The 15,075-nt window shown below is 43.7% G+C and overlaps 1 protein-coding gene across 3 annotated transcripts; it reads left to right on the forward strand.

The window, feature by feature from the left end:
• The first annotated feature begins 248 nt into the window (after nt 1–248).
• On the forward strand, nt 249–8,953 carry ppp4r2b (protein phosphatase 4, regulatory subunit 2b). 3 transcript variants are annotated; one of them, XM_037100812.1, is made up of 9 exons: nt 249–405; nt 1,131–1,212; nt 1,516–1,686; nt 4,744–4,837; nt 4,928–4,965; nt 5,057–5,131; nt 5,258–5,398; nt 5,503–5,801; nt 7,363–8,953. In XM_037100812.1, exons 1-9 carry the CDS (start codon nt 372–374, stop codon nt 7,737–7,739), a joined length of 1,311 nt encoding a protein of 436 aa, XP_036956707.1. In that variant the 5' UTR covers nt 249–371; the 3' UTR covers nt 7,740–8,953. The 3 variants fall into 3 exon arrangements, with proteins under 3 accessions (XP_036956707.1, XP_036956708.1, XP_036956709.1); XM_037100813.1 differs by lacking the exon at nt 249–405 and adding an exon at nt 576–639; XM_037100814.1 differs by lacking the exon at nt 249–405 and adding an exon at nt 774–962.
• Nucleotides 8,954–15,075: the final 6,122 nt, after the last annotated feature.

Below are 15,075 nucleotides of genomic sequence, written 5' to 3' on the forward strand. Positions count from 1 at the left end.
TATTCTCACACTGTGATGCATGAAATAACTATATTTTTGGCATTTTGGTATATACAGACATATATACATACATACTGTGTGTGTGTGTGTGTGTGTGTGTGTGTGTGTGTGTGTGTGTGTGTGATCCCACCGTTTAATTCATGCATTATGCTATTAATGATTTTTATCGATTACTACTGTACTTTCCTCTCCGCACGGCTCTGTTGCTCTTCCCGGCGCAGCGCCCTGTCTGTTGCTGAGCAGGCAGTGACCTCACGGCGCCATATTAAAATGCTCCCTCCTCTTTGACTGTGAGATCTTAGCTTAGCAGCCGCAGCTAGCCGCCAGTCTGCTTTTTTACATCCACAAGGCTGACAGAGGGCAACGACGTGATGGAAATTGACTCGCTGCAAGAGGCGCTCAGAGGTCACTTTAGTTTGTTTCGATAGTTTATGTGTTAATTAAGACCACGTGCTATTCGTGCGCTTCCGCAATCGTTGTTTTATAAAAAATAAACGGGATTGCAGCTCACACGCTAACGTCGCTAGCTAGCTAGCGGCTACACCGAACTAGCTAACGCTAACATTACCAGCGTTTTCACGGAAATGGTTAGCTGTCTGTCCAATTCATTAGCCGGACAAGAAAGCTAACTAAAGCACGGTGCTATTTTTCTCCGTATTTTCGAGCTTGCATCTATTGTACCTCAGTATTTGTCAACTTGCTGGTAGATAATTTTGACTGAGGTGAAGTAACTGGCCAGTGTCACCGGTTACTGGTAGACGACTGTGTGCCGGCTACGCTGTCGCGGCTAACTTAACATGCTAACCAGTACGCTAAACTTTAGCTAGTTATACCTAGCAAGCGACCTAGCTAGACATATAGCATCCGCTAGCCCGCTAACGCTACGTTATGTAAATAGCTAACGTTAATTAGACAAAAGTGTCGTCAAAGACCCGCTAACAAGCTTCGTTTGGTTGGCTAAAGTAGGTTATTACTGCAGGTACCTAAATCACACCTGACCTGTAACAGTTAGCTTATCAAAACTGGAGGTTAAGTTGGGTTCAATCAAAGCCTGTTCATATGAACAGCCTGGTACATAACGTTCTGTCACTGTATGTTTGTTCAACCCGTGGTTTATTTTGTCTCCACAGATTTCGACAAGAAAGCAAAACAGGAGCCATGTCCTCTGCTGGAACAGTTTCTATGTCACATTGCCAAGACTGGAGAGACCATGTAAGTGAACATTGCAGGCCTGATAAATTCCCCTTTCATAACTACATACAAAGACACACTTTGTTGTGTCTGTAATGATGTTTCTAAACAGACTATAATTGTATCCAAACCTTTTGTAAATGTGCAGTGAAGGAATCACTGTATACAGACTTTAGAGTATTTCCTGCTGGGCTTGTTGTGCATTTGTCATGTAAGTGTGACTGTGTTTTCCTCAGAAACCATAGCCTGTGCAAGATCCACTCTTCATGTGTTCAACTAATTTAGCCAGCTTTTCCTGTATTTTAATGTGTCATTCTCTTCTAGGGTTCAGTGGTCTCAGTTTAAGAACTACTTCCTGTTTAAATTGGAGAAGGTGATGGATGACTTCAGAGCCTCGGCACCTGAACAGAGAGGTCCTGCAAACCCCAACGTGGAGTCAATTCCATTTGAAGATATGAAGGAGAGAATCCTGAAGATTGTGAAGGGGTACAATGGGTAGGTGCTAATATATATATGTATATTCACATTTCTCTGATACCCCTCTTACACCCAAACCGGCATATAAAAGCAGGTTTTGTTTAATAATGGGTAAACCCGCTAGTAACCAGCAATTATCCTCTTCACTATGTAGTGCACTATATTTGCCCCATTTTCTCCGAGTGTCAGAATTCATGATGTTTAATTTATGCCTTACATAGTGCCCTCAGAATACTCTCAATGGAACCACTAACAATCCATTAATGCAATGCCTCACATGTTAGTGTCACCAATCTCAATTACTTAAGCTCACTGTAAGCTATTGTACTGATTGTCTATTGAATACTGGAATTTTAGGACACTTAATAATAGGGGGTTTTAATGCGTCCCAAATTTGGGGCTTTTTCAAAATAAATTGTGGAACTTGGATATCGTGGATTGAATTTAGAATAAACACACTGTATCCAAAAAGGACCTGACAACAGTCAGATACAGTTTGAAATAAAGTTGAAAAAAATGTGCTAATATAGATTTCTGTGATACCACTTTTACAACGAAACATGTGCGTGTATATGCACCTTTTTTTTAAATCGTGTGTTAACCTGCTAATAATCTGCAATTTACTCCTTTCACAATGCCAGTGGACGTGTGTGCCTTCCTGTTTTTTTCCCCTTTGATTCATGATCACTGACAGGCTGTAAAAACAAGGAACAGTGGAAAGCAGCAGCTCATATACCCCATTAGAGCAGATCATGTGGCCAAAAAACAGTAGTTACTTTTTATAAATATCTTAACAATGTTAAAGCGCTGCTTGACAGAGACAGTTGGAAAGATCTTAACAAGCCAGCAGCCTGAACTTTAACACGTCTTTGAATCGCACTTGAAAAGAAGAATTGCCGTGTTCACATCACAGCCGAGCTGAGCTAGACATGATAAATACTGTAACTACTGTGGGGTCAACTGACCAGGGAGTAAATTCTGATTGCACACATTCACATTGCATACAAATCCAGATGTTAGCGCGTATAAGTAGTGCCAGGTTGAGTAGATGGAACGAGGAGGCAGATTGAGCAAGTCATATTCTCCATGATCAGCACACGTCATGAATAGGTGATTTATAGCTACCTATGCTACACAGGTGTTTATAGTCTAAAAGAAAAGTTCCTTATCACATATTACAACTGTGAGATGTTGTAGTGATGCTGATTTGATAATTTTACACAGTAGTACCATGTCTTGAGGCTATTCATTGTGTCCCAAATTGTGTGGCAGTGTCTTTCTATTGAATACTTTTTTTTCCAAATCTGTAGGTTTGATGTTGGTGGAGTAATGTACTTTTGTTGTGTCCGTGGCAGAAAGAGCAGGAATGTATCCTAAATGATCCTTTTCACTATGTAATGCACTATATTTACCCCATTTTCTCTGAGTGTCAAAATTCATGGTGTTTTAATATATGCCCTCAAAATATCCACAATGGAACCAGTACCAGTCCATTAATGCAATGTGTCACATGTCAGTGTCACAAATTTCAATTACCGTATTTTCACGACCATAGGGCGCACCGGGTTATAGGGCGCGGTTTCAGTTACGGGTGGTTTTTCTGTATTTAACAAATACATAAGGCGCACTGGACCATAGGGCGCGGGCATGGTAAAACACACCGGTAAAACATGGATGCTAGTGTGTGTATTTAAAAAGGCAGCGGGAGCAAAACTGAGTTTGGTTGTGCTTTATTGAAATCCTGGCCCGGATGAAAAGATGGCACCGTTTCATGAAGCGAAAACACCAAGACGGACCTCCTTGAAAATGTTCAATTTTCATTTCTTCCGCTAGCATTACTGCCCTTAGTCATATGGTGACTGTAGAGATGCTTCTTCCAGCTGTCCTTTGACCGGCAATCCACTGCTCGTGTCGGTCTTCCAACTCGGGCCATCTCGCCTTGTGTCCGCGGAAACTCAGCTGCGTCTTCTTGACCTGTCGCAGCTCGTTTTCCATCTTCCTCCACTTGCGAACCATGGATTCATTGATATTGTATTCCCTCGCGGCTGCTCGATTCCCTTGTTCCACCGCGTAACTGACAGCTTTCAGTTTAAACTGTGCTTCGTAAGCGTGTCTCTTTGCCATTATCGGGGTTGCCAAAACAATGACGCACATACCGGCACAACGTTCTCATTTAGTCCTCTGTTACGTCCGTCTTACAACAACAACAATAACGTTCACACTTCACCCTTCAACGTTCTCATGTAATCCGCCTTACAAAAAAACAACACATTAGGCGCACTGCACTATAGGGCGCGCCGCACATTTTGGAGAAAATTTGAGACGTTTAGGTGCGCCTTATGGTCGTGAAAATACGGTACTTAAGCTCACAGTAAACTGTTGTGCTGAGTGTCTATTTAGAAGCTAGTAGGATTAGAATTTTAGGACAGTCAATAATAAAGGTGTTGATGCATCCCTAATTTTGGGCTTCATCAGTAAAGATTGTGGAACTTGGATATGATGTGCACTAATTGAATGTAAAATAAAGATACCCCATCCAAAAAGGACCTGGCAACAGTCAGACACGGATTGAAATGATGGTGACAAAAAAATGTGGGCAATTCAAATAGATCAGAATGGAAAGAGAAAACCGACACTAACAGCAGCAGCAGGTGTGTCAGTAGTTATGAGCAATGAAGAGCTTGCCCAAAGCGAGGAATGCCGCTTCTGTTTATTTAGTCTGGCGGTACACTGTACAGCTGTTTTGGAGGATTGTTTGGACAAAACGAGACACATGAAGATGCTGTTTTGGGCTCTTGGAGTTTGAGTAATATATTAAATGGGTAAAAGTCCTCAAACACAATTATTGACATCACCATGATAAATATGTTTTATATTAAAAATATTTTCCCATTCTAGTGATGTTGATGCACAACTTGGGTGCAATTTCTTCTCCAAGCACTGTCCCCGAGTACTTCCCAAATTCACTCAAAATAGGGATGAAACAGAATGTTGGGGAACATTTTCTTAATTTAAAAATCACCCAAATGACATTTGGTGTATATCTAATATTTCTTTTGTCTTTTTAAATTTTAGAATTCCATTTACAATCCAGCGCTTGTGTGAGCTGCTCACAGAACCGAAGAGGAACTACACAGGAACCGATAAGTTTCTCCGGGGGGTGGAGAAGGTGAGTCCTCAGCAGTGTGATTGTTGTCCATACATTGTTAATCTGCTGACACCTCCTTTTACTCATTTGGGAATTTTTGTATCCTTCTAGAATGTAATGGTGGTCAGCTGTGTCCACCCAACCTCAGAGTAAGTGTCATTTTTGGGTTAGCTTACAATGCTAACTTAATATGAAGTTGACTGTATTAAGAGTATTGTTTTTCTGAACTTGCTTGTGCAGGAAAAATGGGTGCAGCGCTGTCAACAGAATGAATGGAGTGATGCTTCCTGGGAACACATCTGCTTTTACAGAAAGGTTGAGTTTTGGACAGATGAAGTCCTCTATCCTGAATTCACTTAAGTTATATTAAACCAGCTAATCATTTTCGTTGTTATGATATATTCTTTTGTCCATCCTTTTTTTTTTTTGGCTTTTTATCAGGAAAGTGAACGGTCCTGGAACTCCTCGGCCACTGAACCGACCGAAGGTGTCTCTTGCCAACTCACTAGCAGCTAATGGCCTGCCAGACAGCACAGACAACAAAGACCTCAACACAGAGCAAGAAGACGACAAAGACTCAAGGTATGTCAGAAGCTATAACACACCAGAAACTTTGTTCTCCACGTTGAATATGAACTCACTGGAAAACTTTCATCTTCACCCCTCATTTCTTCTTTACTTGTCAGTGAGGTTTCAGCGTCGGGAGGTTCCTTGGGGAGCTCACTGAAGAACAAACACCCAGACGCAGAAGAGGACATGGAAGCTGAGCAGCAGGAGGTGAAGAGACTTAAGTTCAGCAAGGATGAGGAGGAGGATGAAGATGAGGAGGATGAAGAGGAAGAGCAGGAGGTGGACACACTGAGGCCTTCACATGCCACTTGCCTCTCAAAAGAGGCAGAAGCCATGGTCCAGGAGGAAGAGGAGAAGGTCGAGTACAGCAAGGAGAATGAAGCCTCCAGCAGTGCTGCTGCCACGGAAGACCAAGGTAGATTATATTGGTGGGAATGTATTATGGGCTGTTCAGGCTATACATCGAAAATGTGTTTATTTCATCTGTTTATTAGGCGCACTGAGCTAAAACTAATGAGTCTGATAAAAGTTCCCTGCAGTAGTTTTCCATTCAACTTTGTGGGCAATGTGGAGGTTTCAATTCACGTTGCTATTTAATTGTATTGCCTCACAGTATTTCTATTATTTTGTCCACCCTTTTTGTGTTATAGGCTAAATAACAGACACCTGGCTGTACTGTAATACAGTTCAACAGCAGATACCAACCATAAAGTTGAATCGCTACATCTCTAAAACAGTTCCAACACAAATGATTGTGTGTTACCCTCATGAAGTCAAGATTTATTACAGGCCTGTTCGCGTTCGTTTTAGATTTGTCTACCTAACAATGAACTCGTGGTGAAAATTTGGAACTGGCTTGTCAGTGATGTCCAACATCTCATCAGAAAATCAGATCTGCATAATAAGATTCTTCAGTGGTTCGGAAGCTCTCTAATTATTTTCCAAGTGTGTAAACATGCATCAGAACAAGAGAGCACCACTAAAGGGGTGTGAGCTTCAGCAGCATGACTTCAGCTTGTTCAAGGAAAATGTGTTGCACTGTAGATCTATCATCTGACAGTGTGTTACAGCTCATTACCAGTTGGGCTGAAAAATTGTTTATTGTATTGAAAAGATCATTAATGTCTATTTCTGCCCTTGGATAAGTATATTGGTCTGAACAGTTGGCCAGAAAGCTGGGTAATTCTCACAGAATTAGATGTCTTTCTTTAGTCTGAATCAATCGACAAGCTGTGACTTTGTAACTGTCAGATTGTTATTGCAGTGTTCCACATGGACAAAATCCCTAGCTAAGATTTGGCTGTAACATAAAATGTGACATACTCTGCTGCAATTTAGATCAGACTCATTCCAACCAGTGATTTCAGTGTTTTAACATATGTATGCTTAAGTTGACAGAGAATTATCTCTCTGTCAAAACGAGCACAAGCTCAGCTATGACTGTGGTTTTCTCCGATTGTGAGAAAACGTTCCAAGTAAAAAACACTTCATCAGGCCTAAAGTATTACTCATGGCATTTGTGTCAGATGGACATATGGATGGTTGATGGCAAGTACGTTATTTGCATTCACACTGATACGCTCGATCCGTTGCAGGTGTGAACCAGGTTGTGTAAAAATTAAGGTCAGCCAGCCAGATGAGATAACTATCATGTGAGAGGCATATTAGTCAGGATTCTGTAATATTCTCGATTTAAAATACTGCACTGTGATGCTAATTTTATCTAGTCTCTCTACAATAATAATGAAAGAAAACATTGAATCCGTGTTGTAAACGTTTGTGAGCAGATGTGACAAGTTCTGTTGAATGACAAATTTAGTTGTGTGTGTGTGTGTGTTTTAAGGCAAGCAATCCAATCATTCATCTGTCTGAAACTGAAAGATGTGGGTCATCTTGCAGTCTGAAGAGTTTTCCGACACAACATTACACATACTCTGCTGTGTATTAAAACCGCTGTTTCTACTTGTTCACCACAGAACCAACAAGCAGCACCCAGGCCGAGGTGTGTGCAGGCTCAGGTCAGGAGGTCGAGCAGGACGAGAGGGAGGTGCCATGTGGCTCCCAGGAGGAGGGCAGTGACATGGATCAGACAGAGCAGCAGGCACCCGCAGGCGTCCTGGAGAGCCCCGAGACCAGCAGGGACAGTGAGGAGAGCAACAGTGACCCAGTCAGCAGCAGCAGCAGCAGTAGCAGCAGTGGTAGCAGCTGTAGCATAGAGGAGAGTTCAGAAGTGGCCAGAGAAGACGTAGCTCTCACTCCCTCCAGCAGTACAACTGAAGCTCCTACAGAGGGCGCCATGGATAGTGCCACCTTGAACATTGGGACGACTGAGGAGCCCATGGAGCAGGACTAGACTGAAGGCCCCCTTGCAGCCATGTGTGACCATAAACCAGCTTGTCCTTGAATCCAGCTTGACTGTCACTGGGAATGAGGATAACTGCACCTCGTATACAAGACGAACGCCTCGTCCCGCTTTTGGACACTCCTCCAAAATGGCTACCTGGCATTGATGTGGGCATACAGATAAATTTTCATTTGAATTTTTTTTTTCTTTTTAACTGGAATATTTTATTGCTCTTGTTATCCTTTTTTGTTTTTAAGTTTCCCTTCGAAGGGGTTGGTTTCAGCTGCCTTGAGATTCCAGGCTGGATTTCTTCTTCTTTTTTCTTCTTTTTTTTTGTAGGCAATGGGGTTGTTCGGATGTTGGGGTGGTCTGGGTCTTTTCTAATGCCACTCACTCCAACCACTGGATGTTGTGACAAGATTGGTAGTCTACGTTTTGTACCCTTTAAGCCCAGTGTACCACACTACCAGGGTCAGAACAGAGCCATACCAGCCCCTCATTATTTATGAAATGATATGAGCTGCCACCACCATCTCTGTACCTGACTGAAGCGCATGTAAAAATGTCCTTTAGTCCAGCGATCAGATTTAACACCCCACCACCACCTCCATGTTGTTACTCCACCAAGCTCTACCTGGCTGTTGAGAACATGCATCATTTTAAAATTAATTTCTCTGTCTTCTTGACATGGGAGGTTATATTCTTTCCATTGTGTCCTTACATTATTTTAACCACAATTTTTTGCAATGATACACTACCAATCCCACTGAACAATACTATGACATGCTACCTTGTAGAGGAGTCTTCTGTAAAATTATATATTTTGGATGCATAAAAAACACCATAATTTATATGATCATTTCAATTCAATGAGTTATTTTGGAGTATGTTTTTGTTTCGTCTGCCAGTTGTAGTTTCCAAAACCAGCTGTAAGTACAAAGATGACTTCTGCTTTCTTTGTATCGTGATGTCACCATGTTGTCTCACCGACCGATATCCAGAGCAGTTTCTGGTTCCAGTTCTACACCTGTTTCTGCAGCTGTACTTTTTGATATTTAGAATTTTAAATTTCTGTAAAGTAGATTTTTGTAGATTGTAATACAGTATGTGTTCACTGCCTTTGTGAAACCATATATTATTGTATAATTTCTGTGTATACTCTGAATGCATTTGCTTTCAGTGCGGTATTCAGAAACAGCAATAAATGTTAACATTTTTATGTGTGGCGGTCTTGACTATTTTCACACAGCACCCCACAGGCAGGGAAACACAGCTGTAATGAATAACTTGTAATTATGGCTTTATTCCATCTCACGATTGACGGCCCTGTTACAGCTTATGCTGCCTTGAAACTGGGATATTAACACAATAGATATGGTAATTTGTGTGTGTGTGTGTGTGAGTGTGTTAACAAGAACAATATGCACACAGGTTTCAGAGAAGAATGTTTCAGAATTACTCATTTATCACACTTTTAATTTCAAAAGAAAGGTGATAATTTAGGCAGATGTTTTTAAGGAATTTTGATGGTGAATAAAGATTGTTGCCTATAGACTGCAGTTGATCACATATTCAAGAGTGTTGGCATCTGGGTTAGCATACCAATAGACAATATGTGGTTAAGAGTAGTCGGAATCAATAGGATAAATGCTCCGTAACATTGGGAACTGTACTTTAACATTGACAGTTACACCTACACTTTTCCTTCTATGATAAGTCAAAAAAATGTCTTCTATGAAAAAGACATTTAAGAACTGCCTTTTTGTTTTGACCCCAGCCTTTGAACCATAACACAAAGCTCTGCTGTGCACCAGTTCTGCTCTGTGTATTAACTGCATATAGTACAGTACCAGTGTACTTACTGCATTCACATGAAATGTTTCAACAAACTGCAGCTTTCAGAACACTGCTGCCAATTAACAAATCTCACAAGAAAAAGCAAAGTGTTTTTAGAAAAATGCAACACCTACTTTGTGTTTTCCAAGAGCTTTCTCAGGCTGTCAGTATGTTAATGTGGTACTGGAACTGAGACCGCCAAAATACTGTGTACATGTTAAGTGCAGCCTGAGTGTGTGCTGGTCTCTGATGAGCTGGCTCTGCAGTGTCTGGGTCCTGAGCAGCAGACACATTTTTAACACATGATGGCACGTCATAGCTGGAGTAGACAAAGGTGAACCAAATAACCAAATAATGAAAGCTGCAGTCAACATGAATGTTTACACCTGCGTCTGACACGTTATTTCGCCAGATTAATCCTCGTGCACTCTGTCAGTTGTGGAAGTGTATCTGTTAGTTTTGGTGTGGGTAAGCTCATCATTTCCCCCTGGTAGGAAGGCTGCCTCGAAAAAAGGTCATGTGCAGTGAAATGTTGCATAACAGAGGCATTAATTATCTGTATTTAAAAAGGAAAAATATTATGTTTGGGTAGGATTTTCTTTTAGGAGTGTCTCTGACCAAATCTAGATCCCATTAGCACCACTGCTGTCCTCCATGTCACATGTCAGAGGTCAAATGAAGCCTGATTTGAAAAATGATGACGCCAGCCTGTTTGACTCAGTAGACTATCAGGAGGTAGTGAAGCAACAGAGACTTCTTCTGTAGAACCTCACCATCTGCTGTGGGCATCATCAAAACATGCTAGGGGAGCGAACCTTTGCCTGTTAAAAAAAGACAGCCTTTCATGTCAATTTGTTCAGCAAAAGCCCTAAGATGTGTTCCTGTGGGGTTGGTCCACAATATGGTCCGTCACTGCTGTCTTTTCACTGCTGAAATTTGCCCAGGCTCCCCGAGGAAATAAAGCTGCATTCATCCACGCGGCACTGTTTAAACGGCGGCGGCTCCTAAAAGCCGGTCTCCAGGGAAACAAATGCCAGCTCAGGAGGGATATTAAAAGCAGCTTGACACTGAACGATATTTAATCTGACCCCTCGGTGGCTTTCTGAACGGCAGATATATATGGACAGAGGAGGGACGGCTTAAAGGTTTCACGGACTTCGGCCTTTTTAGCCAGCGGTCTGCGAAAAACGGCCAGTCGTCTCTCCTTTACTGAATCTCGGCTCCTCCTCAGTTTATGTATGTGTCAGATTTGGCTTCGGGCTCCCAACTGATGTCTTTTCCTCCTGTATCTGCAGGCGTGGGGAGCAGGGCTCTATTAGCAGGGGAGGAAAAAAAACAAAAAAAAAAAACTTCAGAAAGGTAAATACAAAAGCTTGTGATGATGAAAACCGCCTCTGGGTTACCCGAGAAGCAAAACAAAAAAAGAAGGAAAAAAATCAAATTAAAGTGAAAATGAAAGAAAACACACTGTGGGGCTGTATCTGAGAAGTGCAGCAGCATCGCCTTCTGATGCATTCCACTTCTTCAGAATCATTTGGAAGCTGTTCTTTGCTCACATTTCTCTTTAAACCCCAGCAGTCCAACTCTGACAAACTGGCTGTAATTGCAGAGGTGACAGCTGAGGTCAAGCCTCTGATCAAACAAGTCTGTAAAATAACTATGAAATTAAACTCGTCCTCATTTCACTCCTGACCCTCCCTGAGGCCCCCTCGCGGACCACCGGGGGCCCCCTGGACTGCTCTTAAAACCCACCGGGCTTCTGTTCACGGTCATATTACAGTTTCATGCTTCACCGCTCGCCTCAAGAGGAGAACTTTTTAAATGGATCCATGGTCAGCAGCAGCGCGCCAAATCAAACTAATTGTCACGTTGAGGGGGGGGGAGCACTGCGGCGCCTTCGGACACACTCGCCAACGCTGGCGTGATTAAAAGACGAAATTGCATCGAGTCTTAAGAAAAGTCGTTCCAACGCGGGAGTCACTCACTCTTTTGGTTCAAGAGCATCACTTGTGAGATTGGAGCATAGTAAGTGGTTCAACAGGATTCAGAGTTCACAGCTGCAGCAGCACCTTCTCTGGCGCCGCGCGCAATCTCCGTGTAATCCAATAGAGGGTGATGTTTAGTTTCCTCAGCCTGCCCTGAAATCAGAATGCAGACCCAGTCCTCCCCCTCCTCCTCCTGCTGCTGCTGGTGAATGCAGGCTGTGACACATTCAGTATGCCTCCTCACCGCTTTGAATCGCCTGAAAAAGCACCACGCAGACATCGTGACCTCCTTCGACTCTCTCCAGCGCTGTCCGCACGGTGAACCCTTCCCCTGCCCTAATTTAGTTTTCTCCAGGAGAGCACGCCGCCCGTGAATGAATATGAGGTGGCTTAACCATCTCTCTCTTTTTTTTTTCCTTCTCCTTCTTGACCAGATGCCAGGGTAGAGTGTCGGTTCCTGGCTCAACCTGAGACACATTTTTATCACGCCTCTTCAAAAAACCCGCAGACGTCAGATCGACTCCCACGTGTCTCGTTTCTCACGGGAGAAAAACAGGCTTTTATCAGAATGATCTACAATACGCTGCTTTTTAATTGCAAGCTTCTTATTATGTGGTGAATCCGAGATACACTCCTTTTTCTTTTTGTTTTGTTAGGGGAAAATAAAGGTGTGACACTGGTTTTCTCTGCGCTGCCTCGTATGTTTGTTGTCTCTTGTCGGAGGGCACAAGCACGCCCAGGATCTGGCGGCAGTCGGTGTCAATGTCAGTGTAAACGCTGCGTTATTTGGCGCGCGGCGGGGTCAGACATTCTGAACCGCTCTGACAGAAATGGCAAACGCCAACAGTGGGAGGGCGGCTGTTCAACCCCGCTGGCGGACTCCGATGTTTATTCCCCCCCCACGCAGACACACTTCAAGAAGCGCACCTAAAAGTGGAGTCAGCGGGGAGGCTCCGCCACAGGAGGCCTCCAGACAGACTTCACTGACACTGCTTAGCAAAGTGGGCACGGTGAGAAATACTATCTGGTGTTTGGATGTGGTCAGCAGGAGAAAAAAAAAAAAAGAAAATGTAGAGATGCAATTATCCCGACGCCCAGGCTCCGGCAGGTCCGAGGAGTGGTGGCTGCCGTCTGGATTCCAGCTTCTCCAGCTACAGAGATGCTTTGATTCAGCCGCTCCATCTGCGCCATCCGCCCATCAGCGCCCCTCCTTTGTGATCGGCTTCAGGTCCCGTCAAAAAGTGCCAAGTCGGGAGATTCTGAGACACGGCGCGTTACGTAAAGTGGTGGCATTTATGGCCGGCTGCTGGCTGTGAGCCTGGCTGGGGGAAATCAGGTCAGAAAAAGGTGTGTGCACAGAGGAGCGAGTGTGAGCGCGACTCCTACACAAGCGCTTCGCCTTATGTTCCTGAAACGGGCATCAGCCTCACAGACACACACACACACACACACACACTACACAGCACATAGGGAACAGGCAAACGAAACACATCTCAGACAAGCCGGTAAGATAATCCAGCAACATTTAAGTGAACCCAGAGGGGCCGGTTACTGACCACCTGTGGTGTGCCATACTCGATGTGCAGGTCAGAGAGGAGCTGTGGGGGCAGGTCATGCAGGGGCTTTCATAAGATAGAAGTAAATATTGTTGTGAGATCTGGAACTACGTGGAAACAAATGCAGAGCTCTGTTTACCTCTGTGTTGTTAGGACTAAGGCCTGTCGCTGCATTTTGCTGTAATAATCTAAACAGCTGGAGAGTAAAGCAGCGTCTCTGAATCTACCATGTACCATGATTACAAGTATCTCACTCAGGCTCTATGAAAGTACCGCCTCTTTGGTCCAGACCGAATATCTCAACAAATAATGAATGTCAGGAAAGTATTCTACAAATCATGTTGTCCAGAGGATGAACCCCTCAGACTTTTCTGCAGCGCCACCAGCAGGTCGCATTTTTCATGGTCCCCAGATGATGTATCAGAAAGACTTTAGTAATCCTCTGACGTTCTCTCTAGCGCCACCGTGAGGTTGACGGCTCTTTAAACAACTATTAAATGTGCTGTGATGGTGGTGAAGATATTCATGTACTTCACAGGATGAATATGAATAGCCGATCCCTAAAAGGGGAATTCCAGCATTTTTAAACTCAGGCCTTTTGTTTGCACATAGTAAGGCTGGGTATGAGTACAGGTTGGAGGAGAAAGAGAAAAGGGGTGCTGGACTGGAGCGATGCAAGACATGTCTGTGGACAGTGAGGGAAAACATCTGAGCTCAGGTGAACTTGCAAACTTTACCGCTCCATCATTCTTCCTTCATCTGGCGTGCTGCCCGACATATTGGTGAGTAAATGACTAACAGCGGATCGTCTCAGCCAGCTGTTGCTGGTTAAACATAAGAGACTGTTCTCACAAACAAAAAAAGTCATTCCCTGCCTGGATCCTTTGTGGAGTATTGACAGACGCAGAGTGATAATCTGAGCCTGTCGGTGGCAAAAACAAGCGATTTAAGCGTTTGACGGTTGAAGTTGCCCTCGAGGATCACACTGCATCCTGTGCAGCCCGCGTCGCAACTTCTCGCACCTGTGAGTCATCCAAACACCAAAATATGCAAACAAAGAGACATCAGAAATCCCCTGCAAGTTTCCTGTAGCACCATCATTAGGGCAAAAGGAGGTGAAAGCATGGCTGTAGTCTCAAAGTAAAGTTAAAGGATAAAGGCTGATGTCATATCAGTGACACAGCTCAGGTAAATAAGCGATGATGGCGTGTGCGCTGCTCTCCGGGCCAAATGAGAGCGTATTTCCTGTCACAGGAGCTCAGTGCCGGCAACAAGAATCTCTGTTGTGTTTTTATTAAGTTGCAGGAAATTGTGTGACATTCAGTCGTTCATGGTTGGGTTTCCCCTTTTCTGTGACAGTGTTTTGCCTCATCTCACCCGATCTGCCTCCAGCCCTTTATAAGCATAAATAAAAAACACATTTTTATTTATGTCTTCACTAAAATATCCATCTAAGAATAGGAAACATTACCAGCAATCATCAGGTTACAGCTTTCCTGCAACTTTACTACACTCTGATGAAGTACGCTAATTGACTTCACTCACCATGTCGGCAGCACAGGGCCCGTCTGCCTCCACCCCCCTCTCAGCCACTCTGTCTAATGGCACTGAAGGGTCTGTTTACAGCAGCCTCATGCTTTTAGAGGCCATTTCCAGAGATGCGACCTGCTCTTTGCACCAGGTTGTAAAAAAGTGTGAATGGGAGACTAATAAAGGTGCAATTATAGCAATTGTGTGCGTGTGTGTGTGTGCGTGTGTGTTGATACCCCCATTGAGTGTGACTGTATACGTGCATCCCGCGGCCGAGGAGGAGGGCTGCTCGGATGCTTTATGATGATGATAATGGATTGTTAGGCCACACTGGAGAGTTTGCGTGTGAGCTGCTGCTACCTGTCCGAGGGAACACTGACGTTATGGTAATTCTTGGGGTCCGTGGTCCGAGTGCGTCTGACTGCAGAGACATAAATA

The sequence above is a fragment of the Acanthopagrus latus genome, chromosome 6, assembly GCF_904848185.1.
Source record: "Acanthopagrus latus isolate v.2019 chromosome 6, fAcaLat1.1, whole genome shotgun sequence".
Taxonomy (NCBI): domain Eukaryota; kingdom Metazoa; phylum Chordata; class Actinopteri; order Spariformes; family Sparidae; genus Acanthopagrus; species Acanthopagrus latus.

Excerpts from the sequence above, each read along its gene's own strand:
- ppp4r2b (XM_037100812.1), top strand. The coding sequence starts at position 372 with ATGGAAATTGACTCGCTGCAAGAGGCGCTCAGAG. Across the intron at positions 4,838-4,927 it reads TTCTCCGGGGGGTGGAGAAG|AATGTAATGGTGGTCAGCTG; the intron begins GTGAGTCCTCAG and ends GTATCCTTCTAG. Across the intron at positions 5,132-5,257 it reads ACATCTGCTTTTACAGAAAG|GAAAGTGAACGGTCCTGGAA; the intron begins GTTGAGTTTTGG and ends GCTTTTTATCAG.